The sequence below is a fragment of the Geotrypetes seraphini genome, chromosome 7 (assembly GCF_902459505.1).
Source record: "Geotrypetes seraphini chromosome 7, aGeoSer1.1, whole genome shotgun sequence".
NCBI lineage: Eukaryota > Metazoa > Chordata > Amphibia > Gymnophiona > Dermophiidae > Geotrypetes > Geotrypetes seraphini.
This window is the reverse complement of record NC_047090.1, coordinates 150,897,138-150,915,152: the sequence shown is the minus strand read 5'-3', so window position 1 is coordinate 150,915,152 and position 18,015 is coordinate 150,897,138. Positions and strand designations below refer to the sequence as shown.

At 47.5% G+C, this 18,015-nt stretch overlaps 1 protein-coding gene across 2 annotated transcripts in view; it reads right to left on the bottom strand.

The window, feature by feature from the left end:
- BRF1 (BRF1 RNA polymerase III transcription initiation factor subunit) overlaps positions 1 to 18,015 on the bottom strand; it is a 360,212-nt gene that overhangs the window by 309,008 nt on the left and 33,189 nt on the right. For both annotated transcript variants that reach the window (XM_033952886.1, XM_033952885.1), the window contains exon 3: positions 982 to 1,155. In XM_033952886.1, coding sequence (XP_033808777.1) covers positions 982 to 1,155 — 174 coding nt within the window. The remainder of the gene's footprint in view (positions 1 to 981; positions 1,156 to 18,015) is intronic.

The following is an 18,015-nucleotide window of genomic DNA, read 5'->3' as shown; positions in this document are numbered from 1 at the left end:
CAATTTCTCTCTATAGGCTATAATAGTTTTACTCACTTTACCATGTGCTTGCCTGCTTCAGCTTAGGAGTGCAGCTGGGACAAATGTAGAAATACTCTGCCTCACAGGATCCCAGGACTTGGTTTTCGGGCTGCCAGTCAGACTGATGTGGGACTGAGCCTCAACCTAGAAAACCTCATGTCACAAAAAGGTGGGTGATCCACTATTAAGCCCAGCCAAGCTGGAATGGAGCCAAACAGCTCCTGATAAATATGGGATCAACCACGTAAGGAATGGCCCCTGGGCTCCCAAAAATACAAAAGCAGGCTGGCTAGCTAAGTGTCCCCAAGGCTGATCCTGCTAGCAGCAGACTTCCAACAAGTCTGCGTCTTTTCCCTGGCAGAGGTCCCAACAAGTGGGAACATCTGGGCACTGAGGCAGACATTTGAGATAAGTAAATCAGAAGATACATTGAAAAGTAATTCAAACAAATATAGTTTTAAGAGAAGACTCGGTGGAGAAGATTTTATAAAAATTAATATTAAAAGGAAGAAAGAATCATAATAAATATAATAAAACAGGAAGGGGGAGGTTTTTCAGGATCAATGAAATGTGGAACCTTATCAGACTTAGCTGAAGTTTATTCCCCATCACCAAGCAGGTTTCTGAGATCCTTTTCCTCCCCTTTTTTACACCTTATGCTTTGAACAGTGGGATCTTTTTGTTATTTCAAAAGATAAAGGCCCTTGTAGTAAATAGAGCCAGGTCCCAATCTACTGATATTTCATAACAGAGTAAACTGTGAAACATGGTCATGGCACCACATGAATGTTACATTTTACATTATTCATAATAAAGTTCACGGAACAAAGTAAACAAACACGAAAATAAGTACACCAACAGTTTTCTTAATGCTGCTACAAATGTGTTTTGTAGAGGATGCATACTATTAGAGAAGCAAAGACTGGAAACATGGATAAACCTCTGAAAGGGAAAGGATACGAGGAGTTCCTTCTGTTCTACAAACCAAATAAAGACAGGCAGCAATTACATGGCTCATCTTTCTTCCACGGGTGAGATGCTTGCTCACTGCCATCTTGAAAAAATTAAAGGCAGTATCAAGACAATGTTGGTTCAGTTGCAACTGGACTCCCAAATTGTGAATTTGACGTTTCCCTAAGGAAAACAAGGGAATGAATTTACAACTTTTCAAACATTAACTAGAATCCAATAACTTTGCCCACTTAAAATATCTCTAGATATTTGTACCCTTTCAGCCTTGTGTACTAAGCATTTTTTAATTTATCACACTTTCTATCCTGTAATAAGCCTAGAACATGTTATGATATGGAAAAAAAAAACTAAAGATATTATTACAAACAAAACTTATAAAACAAGAAGAGTATAAAATACAAAACCCCATCTAATTCAGAGACTAAATTAACTAGATTTTAGTGTTTTAATGAAACGTCAGGTAATTTTGTTCCTGTCACAAGACCATTGGGGCTGCATTCCAAAGTCTAAGATGTAAGTGAAAGCAATGTTACTTACCGTAACAGTTGTTATCCAGGGACAGCAGGCAGCTATTCTCACTAGTGGGTGATGTCATCAGACAGAGCCCCGGTACGGACGTCTCACAAGCACGTGTTGCTTGTAGAAACTTAAAGTTTCTAGATGCCCGCACCGCGCATGCGCCGGTGCCTTCCTACCCGGAGATCCGGGCGTGTCTCCTCAGTTCAGGTAGCTAGCCTGAGAAGCCAACCCAGGGGAGGTGGGTGGGACGTGAGAATAGCTGCCTGCTGTCCCTGGATAACAACTGTTACGGTAAGTAACATTGCTTTATCCCAGGACAAGCAGGCAGGTATTCTCACTAGTGGGTGACCTCCAAGCTAACCTCAGTGGGATGGAGGGGGAGTTGGCGACTTAAGAGAATAAATTTTTCAATACTGTTTGGCCAAACTGTCCATCCCGTCTGGAGAGGGTATCCAGACAATAATGTGAGGTGAATGTGTGAACCGAGGACCAGGTGGCAGCCTTGCAAATTTCCTCGATTGGTGTTGATCTGAGGAATGCTACTGAGGCTGCCATTGCTCTGACCTTATGGGCTGTGACCTTACAAGGAAGTGATAATCCAGCCTGGGCATAGCAGAAAGAGATACAAGCCGCCATCCAATTAGAGATGGTGCGCTTTGATACGGGTCTTCCCAACTTGTTAGGGTCGAAGGAGACAAAAAGTTGAGGAGTGGTTCTGTGTGGCTTGGTGCGATCCAGGTAGAAAGCCAAGGCACGTTTACAGTCTAGAGTGTGAAGGGCCGATTCTCCGTGGTGAGAATGAGGCTTAGGGAAGAATACTGGAAGTACAATGGATTGGTTGAGATGAAATTCGGAGACCACCTTAGGCAGGAATTTCGGGTGAGTGCGGAGGACCACCTTGTCATGGTGGAATACTGTGAATGGTGGGTCCGCCATCAATGCCTGGAGTTCGCTGACTCTGCGAGCGGACGTAAGGGCTACAAGGAAAAGCACTTTCCAGGTGAGATACTTCAGAGGGGCCCTGTTGAGTGGTTCAAACGGGGGCTTCATGAGATGGGAAAGGACTACATTGAGGTCCCAAACTACTGGGGGTGGTTTGAGAGGAGGGTTAACATGGAAGAGTCCTTTCATAAATCTGGCGACCACCGGATGGGCCGAGAGGGGTTTCCCTTGTAGGGGCTGGTGGAACGCCGCAATAGCGCTCAGGTGGACTCGTATGGATGTGGACTTGAGCCCAGATTGAGATAGGTGCAGGAGATAGTCCAGCACGGAGGATAAGGAAGCTCGCTGAGGTTCCTTTGACTTAGAAACGCACCATGAGGAGAATCTGGTCCATTTCTGGGAGTAGCATTGTCGAGTGGCGGGCTTCCTGGAAGCTTCCAAGACCTCCCTCACTTCTTGTGAGAATTGGTGAGGGGTTACGTTGAGAGGAACCAAGCTGTCAGGTGGAGAGACTGCAGGTTGGGATGAAGTAGTGATCCTTGCTGTTGAGTAAGTAGTGAAGGAAACACTGGAAGTGGTACTGGTTCCCTGCTGCTGAGTTGAAGTAGGAGGGAGAACCAAGGTTGTCTGGGCCACCGAGGAGCTATTAGAATCATGGTTGCCCGTTCGAGTTTCAGCTTGACCAGAGTCTTCTGGATCAGCGGGAATGGTGGGAACGCATACAGAAATCGTTTCCCCCAGTTCAGTAGAAAAGCATCTGCCTCGAGGCGGTGAGGAGTGTAGATCCTGGAGCAAAACTGAGGCAGTTTGGCGTTGTGGGGAGCCGCAAAGAGGTCTATCTGAGGCGTCCCCCATTGCGTGAAGATTTGGTGAAGGGGGCTGGAATGGAGAGTCCATTCGTGCGGTTGTAGCAGGCGGCTTAGTTTGTCTGCTAAGACGTTGTTCTCCCCCTGGATGTATACTGCTCTGAGTAGGGCGTTGTGGCGCACCGCCCAGTCCCAGACTCGTAGAGCTTCCTGGCAAAGGAGGGCCGAGCCCGTGCCTCCTTGCTTGTTGATATAATACATGGCGGCCTGATTGTCTGTGCGAATGAGGATTACCATGTCGTGGAGTAGGTGTTGGAAAGCTTGGAGCGCATTGAAGATGGCTCTGAGTTCCAGTAGATTGATTTGGTGTAGTCTCTCCGCATTGGTCCAGAATCCTTGGGTGCGGAGACCCTCCAGGTGGGCCCCCCATGCGTAATTCGACGAATCGGTCGTGAGAACTTTCTGATGGGGGGGAGAGTGCATCAGCAAACCTCTGGATAGATTCGAAGAGGTCATCCACCAAAGTAGAGACTGCCGAAGAGCAGGTGTGACTAAGATGCGTTTGGATAGTGGATCGGATGTCTGATTCCACTGTGATGCCAGGGTCCACTGGGGGATCCTGAGGTGGAGTCTGGCGAAGGGTGTCACATGTACTGTGGAGGCCATATGGCCCAGGAGCACCATCAGTTGTCTCGCCGGTAGGGTTTGGCGAGTAGACACCGACTGGCAGAGATGAAGAAGAGATTCCATGCGTTGCCGAGGTAGGAATGCTCGGAGTCGGGTGGTGTCCAGGACCGCTCCGATGAAGGGGAGGGACTGGGTGGGTTGTAGGTGAGACTTGGAGAAGTTGATCTCGAAGCCCAAATTCTGGAGGAAGTAGGTTGTAGCCAAGGCCGCCGAAGTGACCTCTGGGGCTGACGGGGCCTTTATGAGCCAGTCGTCGAGGTATGGGAATACCTGTAGACCCCTGTCCCGGAGTGCTGCGGCTACTACCACCAGGCACTTTGTGAAGACTCTGGGGGACGAAGATAGGCCGAATGGTAGCACTCGATACTGTAGGTGCAGATTTCCCACCCGAAATCTGAGGAACTTTCGGGAGGCCGGGTGAATGGGGATGTGAGTGTAGGCCTCCTTGAGATCCAGGGAGCATAACCAGTCGTTCTGCTCGAGGAGGGGGTATAGAGAAGCCAGAGTCAACATGCGAAACTTCTCTTTGACCAGGAACTTGTTGAGGGCCCGAAGGTCTAAAATGGGTCGCAGGTCGCCCGTTTTCTTCGGGACGAGGAAGTACCGGGAGTAAAACCCTCGGTTCAATTGGTCTGAAGGGACCGGCTCGACAGCCCGAAGCTGGAGTAAGGTTTGGACTTCCTGAAGAAGAAGGGCGGTCTGCGTCGAGCTTGAAGGATACTCTCTTGGAGGGTGGTCCGGGGGGACCCGGTGGAATTGAAGAGAGTATCCTTCTCTTATGATGGTGAGGACCCATAGGTCCGTAGTTATGGCCTCCCATCGATGGTAAAAGAGATGGAGGCGGCCCCCTATGGGAGAGGCCGAGGTTACGCTCCCGGGGGGGGCGTCAAAAGGGCTGGGGGGCCTTAGGTACGGCCGGTGGCTGGGGTTTTTGCTGAGACTTCTGGGGAGGTTGTCTCTTCGCAGGCTGTCTCGCAGCAGGCGTTTGTCTGGGCATGTAACGCCGCTGGTAAATCAGGGGTGGCCTGGAAGGTCGAGACTGTTGAGGTTTGGGTTTGGGCCGCAGGATGGATTGAAAGGATTTTTCATGATCCGACAGCTTCTTGGTAACAGTCTCGATAGACTCATCGAACAGGTCAGCTCCAGCACATGGTACGTTGGCGAGTCTGTCCTGTAGGTTGGGATCCATATCGATGGTACGGAGCCATGCCAGGCGACGCATAGCTACCGCGCTTGCGGCGGCGCGTGCCGAGAGTTCGAATGCATCGAAGGAGGATTGCATCAGCTGGAGGCGTAATTGGGAGAGGGAGGCTACCACTTCCTCGAACTCGAATCGAGCTTGGTTGTCTATGAACGGAGTGAACTTGCGGAGCACCGGCAAGAAGAACTCCAGATAGGAAGAGAAAAAGAAGTTGTAGTTTAGCACCCGTGACGCCATCATGGAGTTTTGGTAGAATTTTCTACCAAATTTGTCCATCGTTCTCCCCTCTCGGCCCGGCGGTACAGAGGCGTAGACCTGGGAGGGGTGAGAGCGTTTTAGGGAGGACTCGACCAGCAGGGATTGGTGGGAGAGTTGAGGGCCCTGGAACCCTTTATGGTGCACGATGCGGTATCGAGCATCGAGTTTGCTGGGGATCGCCGGTATGGAATACGGCGTTTCGAAGCACTGCATGAAGGTCTGGTCCAGTAATTTATGCAGGGGGAGCCGAAGCGACTCCGTTGGAGGGTTAGGTAAGTGCATGGTGTCCAGATACTCTTTGGAATATCGGGAGCCCGTGTCAAGGGTCACATCCAGATCATCCGCCATTTGTCGGAGGAATGATGAGAAGGACAATTGTTCCGCCAGCGTCGGTCTGTGAGACGGGCTGGCGGAGGAGGAGGCCTCCAGGTCCGTGGACATCGGGGAGTGACAAGGAGAATCGGGCACCGGTGTTTCCTCGTACTCCGGGCCCCTCGGAGGGGACGCCTCTGATGAGGAGTATCCCCTACGTTGCAGTTTTTTCTGCAGTGACACCTCCGAATGGCGTGAGGAGTGCCAGGATGAGTGTCTCGATCGGTGCCCGTCTCGGTGGCGGGACGGGGATCGGGATCGTCTGTGCATCGCATGGTCTCCCGAGGCCCCCAAGTGGATAGGGCTGGAAGCAGTGGATCGCCACTGGGTCTGCGATGCGGGTTCCTGCGATGCTACCCAAGTCTGGTAAGGAGTACGGAGGAACTCTTCCTGACTATGCCCAGGGCTTCGAGTATCGATCGGAGGTCTGGTCCCATGTTGGCGCGGAGGCGTAATGGGTTCTAATGGCGGCATGTCGGTAAGCGAGGCTTGCCGCGTGGGTATCGTCGCCCTCCCCCGTTCGTCCTCGTCGGTTGTCGAGGTCGAACGGTGTGGGGGAGGGGGAGGGGGCGGACCGCCCCTTTGGACCGGTACCGGGAGGTCACCCTGTATGGCAGCGATGAGCCCGGGTCCGATGGTCTGCATGAGCTCAACGAATTGAGCTTCCAGCACGGACCGTAGCGAAGCCGATAGGGAGGGATCCGCACCGAAAGGGGGTCCTCCTGCACGGGCATCGCGCTCCTTCGAGGTCGAGTGCTTCTGCTTAGTAGCTTTCGGCACTTTGATGACCATTGGTGGCACTGTGGAAGGAAGAGGTACCTGAACCGAGGAGACCGGGGCAGGCACCGACGTCGAGCTCGTGGATGGTGTCGGGGCGAGCGATGCCGGTTTCGCCGCACTCGATGCAGGAGGAGTCGATGCCGGTTTCGCCCGAACCGGGGAGGTATCGGATGAAGTGGAGGCTGAGGGATCCTTAGCTGCGTCCATCTTGAACATCGATTCCCACAATAGGCAACGCCGCTTGAATGAGCGTGCCGTAAGGGTAGAGCAAGGCCCGCACGATTTCGGGATGTGGTCAGGGCCCAAACACTGCAAACAGCGCCAGTGAGGGTCCGTGAGTGAAATCGCGCGTTGGCACTTGCTGCACTTTTTAAAACCGGTGATTGGCCGGGACATAGGCCGGAAAATCTCTGCCGCGAGGTCGAAGCCCGTGGGCCTGAGCCACGTGGCCGGCCCGTTCGACCCGCCGGAGGAAATAATCTTCTCTTTTTTTTTTTTTTTTTTTACTGAAAAAGAAAAGAACTGTTAACTGTAATTAAAAGAAACAAAAACGCGGACAAGGAAGGCAAATTTAACTGAATTCAGCTAGCGCATGAAGAAGTTGAACTTCTCAGCTCCGCGGAAAAGAAAGAACTGAGGAGACACGCCCGGATCTCCGGGTAGGAAGGCACCGGCGCATGCGCGGTGCGGGCATCTAGAAACTTTAAGTTTCTACAAGCAACACGTGCTTGTGAGACGTCCGTACCGGGGCTCTGTCTGATGACATCACCCACTAGTGAGAATACCTGCCTGCTTGTCCTGGGATAATGACAATTACTTCAAATACTAAGGTAAACTTTTTTTTTACCCTAGTATACCACAACAGTTGGACCAAGTACTTTTTTTTCACTAATCCAAAATACAATCTATTGCAGTAAGGTAAAATTAGATATTACCTGATAAAAATTATTTTTCCCTTAATCACAGCAGACAAATGGGATTACTGTATTTTTCGGACCATAAAATGCACTTTTTCCACCCCCCAAAAAGGGGTTGGGAAAGAGGGTGCGTCTTATGGACCGAATACTACAACCCCCCCCCCCCCAACCTGTTTTTAATCCCAGCAGGCCTGTTCCCCTCGGAGGCAGCTTTTGGCTTTGGCATTGTGTGCTGTATCTGGGCCTGACTCTGCTGCCAGTGTGTTGGGCGGGCCATGACTGCCTGGCCTGCGTTAGCGGCCAGCGGGGAACATAACAGGGTGGATCAGCGGCCCGGTAGGTGACGGCTCCTGGGTCAGCATTCAGAGCTGCGCGGCGAGCAACGGCAGGGAGCTGAGGTTCGAGGGAGGAGTCCCTGGAGTCGGTGGTCGGGTGAAGTGTGTTGGACAAAGTCCAGCTCATGGGGTATGGTTCCTGCTGTTTCCTGACCGCTGATGCTATAGAGGTGTGGCACGTGGCTTTCACGGGATCTTATTGTGGGTGTCCTCATACCTGCTGTCGGGATTGGCGTCTCCTCCAGGGGGGCCTATCTTAATTGGAGGCAGGGTGGAGGTTTAGTAATGGGCTTGTGATGGGAGTGCTGTGCGGGTTGATGATTCTCTTCTTTGCTATGATTTAAAACAGATACAGGGGGATATGATCATAAGCAAAGTGGCTATGGTGGTCAATCAAAGCCTCTTTCATAAGAAGGCTAAGATCACCAAAAAGATTGTCTTGAGGCTCGAGTGTGTGGAGCCAAACTGCAGGTCTAAAAGGATGCTGACTATTAAGAGATGCAAGCATTTTGAGATAGGAGGTGACAAGAAAAGAAAGGGCCAGGTCATTCAGTTCCAAGCTTCTCCTTCCATAGATTTGTTGCATATTGGAATAAAGATATTTGAAACTATCCTAAAAAAAACAACAACCCCAAAAACAAACACCACCTAAACCCCCCCCCCAAACACTAGGTATGGGGGCCCCTGCCTGCTTGCCCTGTGTCGGCCTACTACTAGACCACCAGAGGGAGAACAGGGTACAGAGCTTGGCAAGGAGTGTGGGGTTGGGTGCACAGCCTGGCAGGGAAAATTTGGTTCAGAATGGGTTTTTTTCTTGTTTTCCTCCTCTAAATCTAGGTCTTATGGTCAGGTTCATCTTAAGGAGCAATATCCATCAACAAGCAGGTGTAAATAGAGAGCACTGAACTTCTCTCTCCATTAGTTCAGTATTAATCATATCAAAACAGCCGAAAGTACCATGGCATGGCTTGTCCTCTCTTTTCTCCAAGTACAGCATAATACCCAACTCAGGGAGGCCTCATTCGTCTGCTGTAATTAAGGGAAAGAAAATTTATCAGGTAATACAGCAAAGTAACTTACCTTTAGCAGCTTATTTCACTAAATACCAGGGGGCTTGAGAGGGGCTCTGGTCTGGGAAGGAATGTGTGACATGTAAGTGTGTGCCAGGCACTTTGATACAAATGCTAGTACAATGTGTGAAACTGTGGCCTTGCTGAAAAGTGGTATTCTGGACCTTCAAGTTGCTGTTTTTCATCAGCCAATAGCGATCTTATGAGATTCTGCTCCTGGGTCGTACCAACACACTGGAGAACCAGTGTTTGTTCTCTATGCATTGCATAGAAAAATGTCAAAGCTTGTCGTATATCATAAAGTAATCCTGAGTGACTAAGTGGATTCAAGTTTTGGTGCTGAACTGGAAGATAAGGTCATAGACCAAGGATGTTTGTGCTTAGTAATATTCTGCATGGTTTCTTCAACCTTATCACTAAAAAGTGCATCTCTCAAGCAGGGTGTATTCACAAAATGGTTCTCTACCGGAGGATCCAAGCCTGAAAGGGTAAGCCATGCCCGATGCCACATCAATATAGATAAAGCCGAAGCTCCTGAGGACACTTCAAAGGCATCACACTTCAAAGGCATCAAAGGCAGACCTAGCCATAAACTTTCTGGTTTCTAAGAGATTAAGAGTTGTTTGTTGAAAGTCTAGAAGCTGGTCTGGAAGTATAAACTGTAGAGAATGATGCAGGAAAAAAATTTGTCCCCGTCCCTGCTCTGTCCCCACCAGCTCGGTCCCCACACAAGCCTCGAATCGTTATAATTTTATACTGAACTTATTTTATTAAAGAATAAAAAGAAACAATATTCTGTACAATTGTCATTTTATAAGCATAAATAATACAGAGTAAGGATCAACAAAACCCCTATCTCCCCTCCCCTTCACAAATATCCCTTCCCCTCCATTATCGAGAAAACTGAATAAACCAAATTATTACAGAATGCTACACAGAAAAAACATGCTAACAGAATACCACAGTCACACATGACAGGAATAGTGTTAGGGGATTACAACTAGGGTAACTGCCCCCTGGACAGAGAGAGCCCTAAGCCAGGTGGAAGCTAAAGAAGCACAGCCTGGACTTTGTGGTTCCCAATTATGTCTACACCAGCTCAAGAAGGACCCATATTTCAAATCTGATATATTCTAATCACAAAAGAGAAAATAAAATTATTTTTTCTACCTTTTATTGTCTCGTCATTTTATTCTTCAAATCATGTTGTCTCAGGTGCTGGTCTGCGTTTTCTTTTGTCTTCTCTTAACTCACTTGCCAGGGTCTCCTGACCATTTGACATTTCTTCATTCTCCATGCTCACCATCCATCTTCTATCTCTGTATATGTATTGTTCCCCATGTTCGGCATCTCCCTTCTCTATGCCTCCTATACGTCCCTTTCTAGTATTTCCCATGTCCACCTCCCTGCCTTCATCATCTCACCATTCTATGATCCCCTCCTCCTGTGTACAGTATCAACTCCTTTATATCCCTATGCTCCCTGTCCAGCATCTTAACTTATATGTTATTCTCCCCTATGTCTAACCATCTTCTTTCTGTCTCCATATACCCTTCCATGTCTAGCATTACCTCTCTGTGTCCATATACCACACCTATGCAGATGCAGCTTTCCCCTGTTTGTCCCTGTTCCTATGCTCCCATCCATGCCCAACATCTCCCCTCTTTTTGTACTTCTCTGTGTCCAGCTTCTCCCCTCTCTTGCTTCCTTACACCAATGCGTCTCTCTCACTCTTTCCTCCCTCCCTCCACTATGTTCAATATTTCATTCGCTCTTCCTTCATTCCCTTGATTCAGCTTTTCTCTTTCCCTTTTCTTCTCTCTCTTCTTCCTTGCAGGTCCTGCACCTCTCTTCCTTCCTTCTAGCCCCCTTCCCATGGGTCCAACACCACTATCCCCTCCCTTCAGCACCCAGGTATGGATCTGGCACCTCTCCCTTCCCTGCAGCTCCACTCCACCCACTGCATGGGCCCAGCACCTATTTCCCTTCTCTCCCCAATCCACAAACCAGATCCAGCAACTGTCTCCCTTCCCTTCCGCTCCAGCCAGTCCAGCAGCCCAAGGAACCCCCTTCCCCCTTTGCAGGTGCAGCAGCAGCTCCCATTTGCAAGTCCACCATCAGCCCTCCCCCCCATCACGGCTCCTGGCAAAAAAAAAAAACAAATCTGCAACTCCCCCCATTGGCCCCTTTGCACCTCCCGGGGCGGGTCTACCAGCTTCTTAGAAGCATTCGTAGGAAGAGGCAACATCATTGCACACAGCACTGAAGTGCACGGAACCTTTTTCCCGCCGAGGGAGGGGGGGCTGCTGACTGGGACAGGTGGGAAGGGAGGCAAGTTGTGGCAGATCCTTTACTACAGGGCCAAGGCCATTCACCTCTCCACGGGGTGGTAAAAAGCCTAATTCCCATACCCGCAGCAACCAGTCAATTTTTTCCCCTGTTCAAAGTGAGAAGGATGCTGCACCAGTTGATTAAAGTAGAAAGATGTGTAAGAATTGTAGTTAGGAATGCAGCTAGTGTGCATGGAGTTCTGGAAAAGGCAACAACCAAAGATATCTAAATTATGGCCTTTTGTGCTCGAAGGCATGCTGATGTAAGATCTAGAGCTGGAGGGCCTCTGTAATGCTGATTGCACTACAAGAGACTTATGATGGAGCTGGGGTTTGTCAAATCCAGGACAAGAGTGCACTCTATAAAGTGAATCCAATTGCTGTGGAGCCACTGGATTCATTAGCAGAGACTCCCAAGTTCGAAACATTGCTTCTCCTAGACGAGTATGGAATGGAAGTTTAAATAGGTCTCTTGGAACCTCTTCAAAATCAAGAGTGTCAAGAAGATCAGCTATTGATTCAGTATCCGACTCCAGACAGATTGAAAAAGCTTGCCCCAATTGTTTAATAAAAGTTGGAAAAAAACAGGCTCTCAGGTAGAAAATGGCATCTTATTGGTGGAGGAGACAAATATGAAGATAGGCCATAAGAGGCTGGAGAAGACAAGGCCTGTATAGTAGGATGTGACATGAACAAACCTGATGGTCATGGGCTGTAGTGGGCTTCGATGGTCATGGGCTGTGGTGTCGATGGTAGTGTTGAGAAGAATGCCCATAAAGTTGTGGATGGTGGTCAGCTGAAGATAGGAAAGTGCTTTGGTACTGTGAATGATAATATCTCCCCTCTGAAAGGTAAAGGCGAGCGAAATCTAGTATCCTGGACCTTCAAAGAATCATGCTCATGCTGGGTCAATACTGGTGTCAACTGCATTTGCATAATTGCAGCTAGCTTTTTGTGAAGCAGCTTCTGAATTTGATTCTGGTTAGAAGACACCGGTACTATACTTGGGATTGGTATGGATGGTGCTGCAGGGCATCAAGGCTTTGGGGACCTCGATAAAAGAACCATGCCTCAGAGAGGACACTTCCTGCACCAATAGGGAACGCTGTTGATTGTCTCCTTGAGATGCAAATCTATCTCATGCATATTTATTGTGGATATCCTGAAAACCTGACCTGCCTGTGACTCTTGAGGACCAGAAATGCCTACCCCTGGTCTAGGGTGAAGCAGGACAGGAGCTATGGCTGTGGTCTTGCGGGAACTCACGGCAACCATTTTTGTTCCTGGCTCTGCACGAGGCAGGAGCGTAGGAAGATTGTTCCTGCCTTGCTTCACTGCTAGACCACCAGGCTTTAAAAAGTAAGTACAGTGGAGAAGTCCAGGAGGCAGGAGGAAAGGAGGGGTCAGAATCAGCTCTAAAGTTATTTGCAATTTTTTGGTATTTGCGGGCAGCCTTTGCCCCTAAACCTCACAAATATGGAGGGGAATGTGTATTTTATAGACCTCTTCTCCAAGCTGAAGAGCCCTAGATGCTTTACCCTTTCTTCATAGGGAAGTCGTTCTATCCCTTTAATCATTTTTGTCGCTCTTCTCTATACCTTTTCTAATTCCGCTATATCTTTTTTGAGATACGATGACCAGAACTGCACACAGTATTCAAGGTGCAACCGTATCTGAGCAATACAAGGGCATTATAACATTTTCATCTTTGTTTTCCATTCCTTTCCTGATAAATCCTAACATTGTTTGCTTTCTTAGCAGCCACCACACAATGAGCTAAGAATTTCAACGTATCCTCAAAAATGACACCTAGATCCTTTTCCTGGGCAGTGACTCCTAACACAGAACCCAGCATCACAAAGCTATAGTTCGGGTTCCTCTTTCCCACATGCTTCACTTTGCACTTGCTCACATTGATGCTGGAGATGTCTTGGATGTCTGATGGGAAGGCAAAGTTGGCTTCTTATTATGAAGAACTGATAGTACCAAGGGGAAATAATAATAAAAACACGGGAAGGCACCAAGGCAAAAATAAACAGTGTAGTTATTGAATGACTTCAACTAATATCTTCTTAGCTCCATGGAAAACTAAGAACTGATGACCCTGCAAGCCAACATCGGGCGGGAAGGCACTTGCGCATGTGCGGTAAGGTCCATCTAGAGCAGTGGTTCCCAAACCTGTCCTGGGGGACCCCAGCCAGTCAGGTTTTCAAGATATCCCTAATGAATATGCATGAGAGAGATTTGCATACCTGTCACTTCCATTATATGCAAATCTCTCTCATGCATATTCATTAGGGATATCTTGAAAAGCTGACTGGCTGGGGGTCCCCCAGGACAGGTTTGGGAACCACTGATCTAGAGACTTCTAAGAAGTTAAAGTGACAGTACACTTTAGGACTGTCTGCACCAGGCTCTGTGGATGATGTCACCCATCTCTGAGAATATGCTGCTTGCCTGTTCTGGGATAAAGAGGTGTGAGTTTACAGAAGAGGCAAGGTATGTTCTCCCTCTTCATACTCCACTTCATGTTCTCTCTCCCACTCTCATCTTCTCTTCTGTTAGCAGGACTTGGGATCCATACTACTCTGGTCCACCAGCAGTGACTTCTACTGGTCACTCTGACCTCCCCAACAGTCCTAACATTCACTTTTTCCTGAGCCAACACATCTTTAGCTCCCCACTAACCCTACTCCTACATTATGCCAGTTTGTCTTCTTCAGCTAGCAACATTATTTTTCTCTTTTGTTTGCCCACTAGATTTGCCTGTGATGCTATCCAACATCATTGTCACTAAAATAACTGATTGCTCTTTTACACTCTCTTCAAACCCACCTTCAAGTTCCCAAGCCCCCAAATCTGTAACAGCCTCCTAGGCAGCTTGCACCAAACACCTACAGTCATGTGAAAAAATTAGGACATCCCATGAAATATTCAGTTCTTTCTTAAGAAATGTTCACATATCTAGGTCAAATCTTTTTTTGTTGTTGTTTATCTCTGGAAAAGAAGATGATGTAATTGCAGGTAAACAACAAAAATTTCCTTGATTTACTTATGAAACAAAAGATATCCATAAAAATGTGCATTCTAACTGAGGAATAAGTTAGGACACCCTACACCCTAGTAGCTAGTGTTACCCCCTTTGGCTGAAATAACTGCAGCGAGACATTTCTTGTAGCCATCTACCAGTCTCTGACATCAGTCTGAGGAAAGTTTAGCCTACTCCTCAATGCAAAATTCTTTCAGCTGTAAGATGTTTGATGGGTTTCTTGCATATACAGCCCATTTCAAATCACCCAACAGCATCTCAATGGGATTATGATCAGGACTTTGATTCGGCCACTCCAGGACTCTCCATTTCTTAGTTTTCAGCCAGTCCTTGGTGGATTTACTGGTATGTTTTAGGTCATTGTCATGTTGCAGGGTCCAGTTCCGCTTCAGCTTTAATTTTCTTACAGATGGTCTCATGTTCCTCGAGCACCCTCTAATACAGTGTTCTTCAACCTTTTGACACCTATGGACTGGCGGAAATAAAATAATTATTTTGTGGACCGGCACCAGTCCGCGGACTGGCAGTTGAAGAACACTGAGCAAAGTCGTGGGCCAGACCCTGACAATCTCCGCCCCAGACGCTGCCCCCATAATAATAATACTAATTGTACCACCATTTTTTTCCATTCATTTTTCATATATACACACACTATATAATCTTATTACACATAATGGTTAACCACAAAATTAAACTACACAAAGCACACTATATGCTTCTCAACATTCATTCTTATCAGAACACAGATAACCACTATGCAAATATGGGACCAAAAACTAAAAGTACTAATATATACAAACGAAACCCTAAGATTCAAGACTCTGCATGCAGTACAACCCCAGAGAAAAAGAAACAAAAGCATTTCTTCCTGAACAGTGCAAAATACAGACAGCAGATGTAAATCAATCACTAAAATCAAAACTAAAATCATTCCCCCCTACCTTTGTTGTCTCCCTCCCTCCATGCTGTGCCTTAACTTCTGGGCTGCTCCCACCTAGCTGTTTAATGCTGCCCCCCGTGTTATCTTCAGGCCAGCTTCTGGTTCAGGCACAGGATGTGCGTAGGAGTCGCTGCACGCAGCTTTGTGCACTGCAGCACTGAGGAAGAGAGAGCTGACCCGAAAATAATGCCGCATCGATCGCACCGCAGACCGACAGCTGAAGAACACTGTCTCGGGCCCGATGCACGTGCCAGCTCTGTGGATTGGCAGGCAATTTCTGCGGACCGGTGGTTGAAAAACACTGCTCTAATACACAGTAGAATTCATAGTAGATTCTATGATGGTGAGCTGGCCAGGTCCGGCTGCAGCAAAGCATTCCCAAACCATAACACTTCTACCTCCATGCTTCACAGTTCGTATGAGGTTCTTTTCCCGGAATGTGGTATTTAATGTACGCCAAACATGTCCTCTTTTGTGGTGTCCAAATAATTCAATTTTAGACTCATCTGTTCCTAGAACACTATTCCAGAAATCCTGGTGTTTGTCTATGTTCTCTCTGGCCTTGATGTTTCTCTTAGAAAGCAAAGGTTTCCTCTTTGCACACTTCCCATGCAAGTTAAATTTGTGCAGTCTCTTTCTGATTGTAGAGGCATGCACATTCACATCAACAATAGCAAGAGCCTGCTGCAGGTCCTGTGATGACATTTTAGGGTTTTTGGAGACTTCTTTTAGCATCTTGCGTTCTGCTCTGGGGGTCATCTTGCTTGGATGGCCAGACCTGGGCATGTTGGCAGTTGTTTAGAAAGTCCTTCACTTGTACACTATTTTCTGGACTGTGGAATGGCCAATATCAAATTCTTTCTAGATCTTTTTAAATCCCTTACCAGACTTATAAGCTGCTACAGTCTTCTTTCAAAAGACAGCTCTTTTGATCTCACCATGGTGTTCACTCTCACCACAGCAGTCATGAGCACAACAAACTAAATGTCTGAGGTTTAAGTAGGGCAAACCTCCTTCAAAATGCTGAGTAGTGAAGTTCTAATCATGTCAAGTTCAAGTTTATTAGCCTATCAATGTTATCTAAGCGGTTTTACAATCAGGTACTCAAGCATTTTCCCTATCTGTCCCGGTGGGCTCACAATCTATCTAACGTACTTGAGGCTATGGAGGACTGAGTGACTTGCCCAGGGTCACAAGGAGCAGAGCAGGGATTGAACCCACAACCCCAGGTGAGATGCTTGCTCACTGCCATCTTGAAAAAATTAAAGGCAGTATCAAGACAATGTTGGTTCAGTTGCAACTGAACCCCAGGGTGCCGAGGCTATAGCTCCATCCACTGCGCCACACACTCCTGATGTGATAAAGTGGTTCAAATCACACACAGCTGTAAGTGGGAGGATATGTGGGAAGTGTCCTAATTTATTCCTCAGTTAGAATATACATTTTTGTGGATATCTTTTGTTTCAAAACTAAATCAAAGAAATTATTTGTTATTTACCTGCAATTACATCACTTTCTTTTCCAGAGATAAATTTAAAAAAAAGATTTGGCATCGATATGTGAACATTTCTTAAGAAAGAACTGAATATTTCATGGGGTGTCCTAATTTTTTCATATGACTCTAGATACTTCCAATTCAGGAAAGCACTGAAAACACATCTAATTGTCTTCACTACACTGACCTAACCCTATGCAATCATTTATATGATGTTTGTCTCTGTAGCTTTTATATTATTTTGCAAGCTGCAATTATTTTTAGCTGTCATTTGTGGGATACAAGAATCAATATGGTATGGTATGTTTTATTAAATTTGAAATATCACATAATCTTTTACAGAACTCGATAGTTTACATTAAAAACAAAATATTGAAAAGAACGCCATATACCATATATACTCGAATATAGGATGAGATTTTGGGGCCCAAAAATGGGAGTCTCGTCCTATATTCAGGTCATCCCCCAGTGACCACCAGACACTTTCCCGGACTTCCTGCAGGCCTGCCATTAGGCCGGGACAGGAGAGATCCCTCCCGTTTCCTGTCCCGGCCAACACTAACATTTACCACCCTCCCTCGCGTACCTTTTTTCTCTGTGTATCCTGCACTGAACTCCTCCTGCTGATTTCAAAGCTAGTAGCAAGCAGCGCACCCGGTCCGGCACGCAAGAGCAAGCTTTTCGTGCTCCCGGCCAGCCCTGCACCACTCCTTGATAGACTGCCGCCAGATCTTGCGGGACTTGCGGTTCTCACTGGACCACCAGGGAAAAGGTACACGAGGGAGGGTGGTAATTGTTAGTGTCGGCCGGGACAGGAGACGGGAGGGATAATGCCTGTCCCGGCCTTCAGTTAAGGGGAAGGGTTGATATGCTGGCTGGATTGGAGGGCAGAGGGGAGTATGGGATAATGAAGCCATTGTGACATCACTGATGAGGTTGGCTCTTTTTAGTGGGAAGAGGGTACAGGGTAGGAAGGTGGGACAGGCTGCAGAGCCTGGCAAGGAGGGGGGGACAGTGTTCAGAGCCTGGCAGGGAAGGAGGCTTGGTTCAGAGCCTGGTAGGGAATGAGACTGAGTGCAGAGCCTTGCAGAGCAGGGAAGGGGGCTGAGAACCTGGGAGGGGACACTGGGTGCAGATCCTGGCAGGGCATGGCATTTGAATATTAAGCCCCCATCTTATATTCGAGTCAACCATCTTCCCTCCTTTTTTTGGGGGGAAATGGGGTCTCGACATATTCGGATTGACTTATATTCGAGTATATAGGTTATTTTAGAAAAGACCTGCACCAAACATTCATTAAGCACAATATACAAAAGATCCA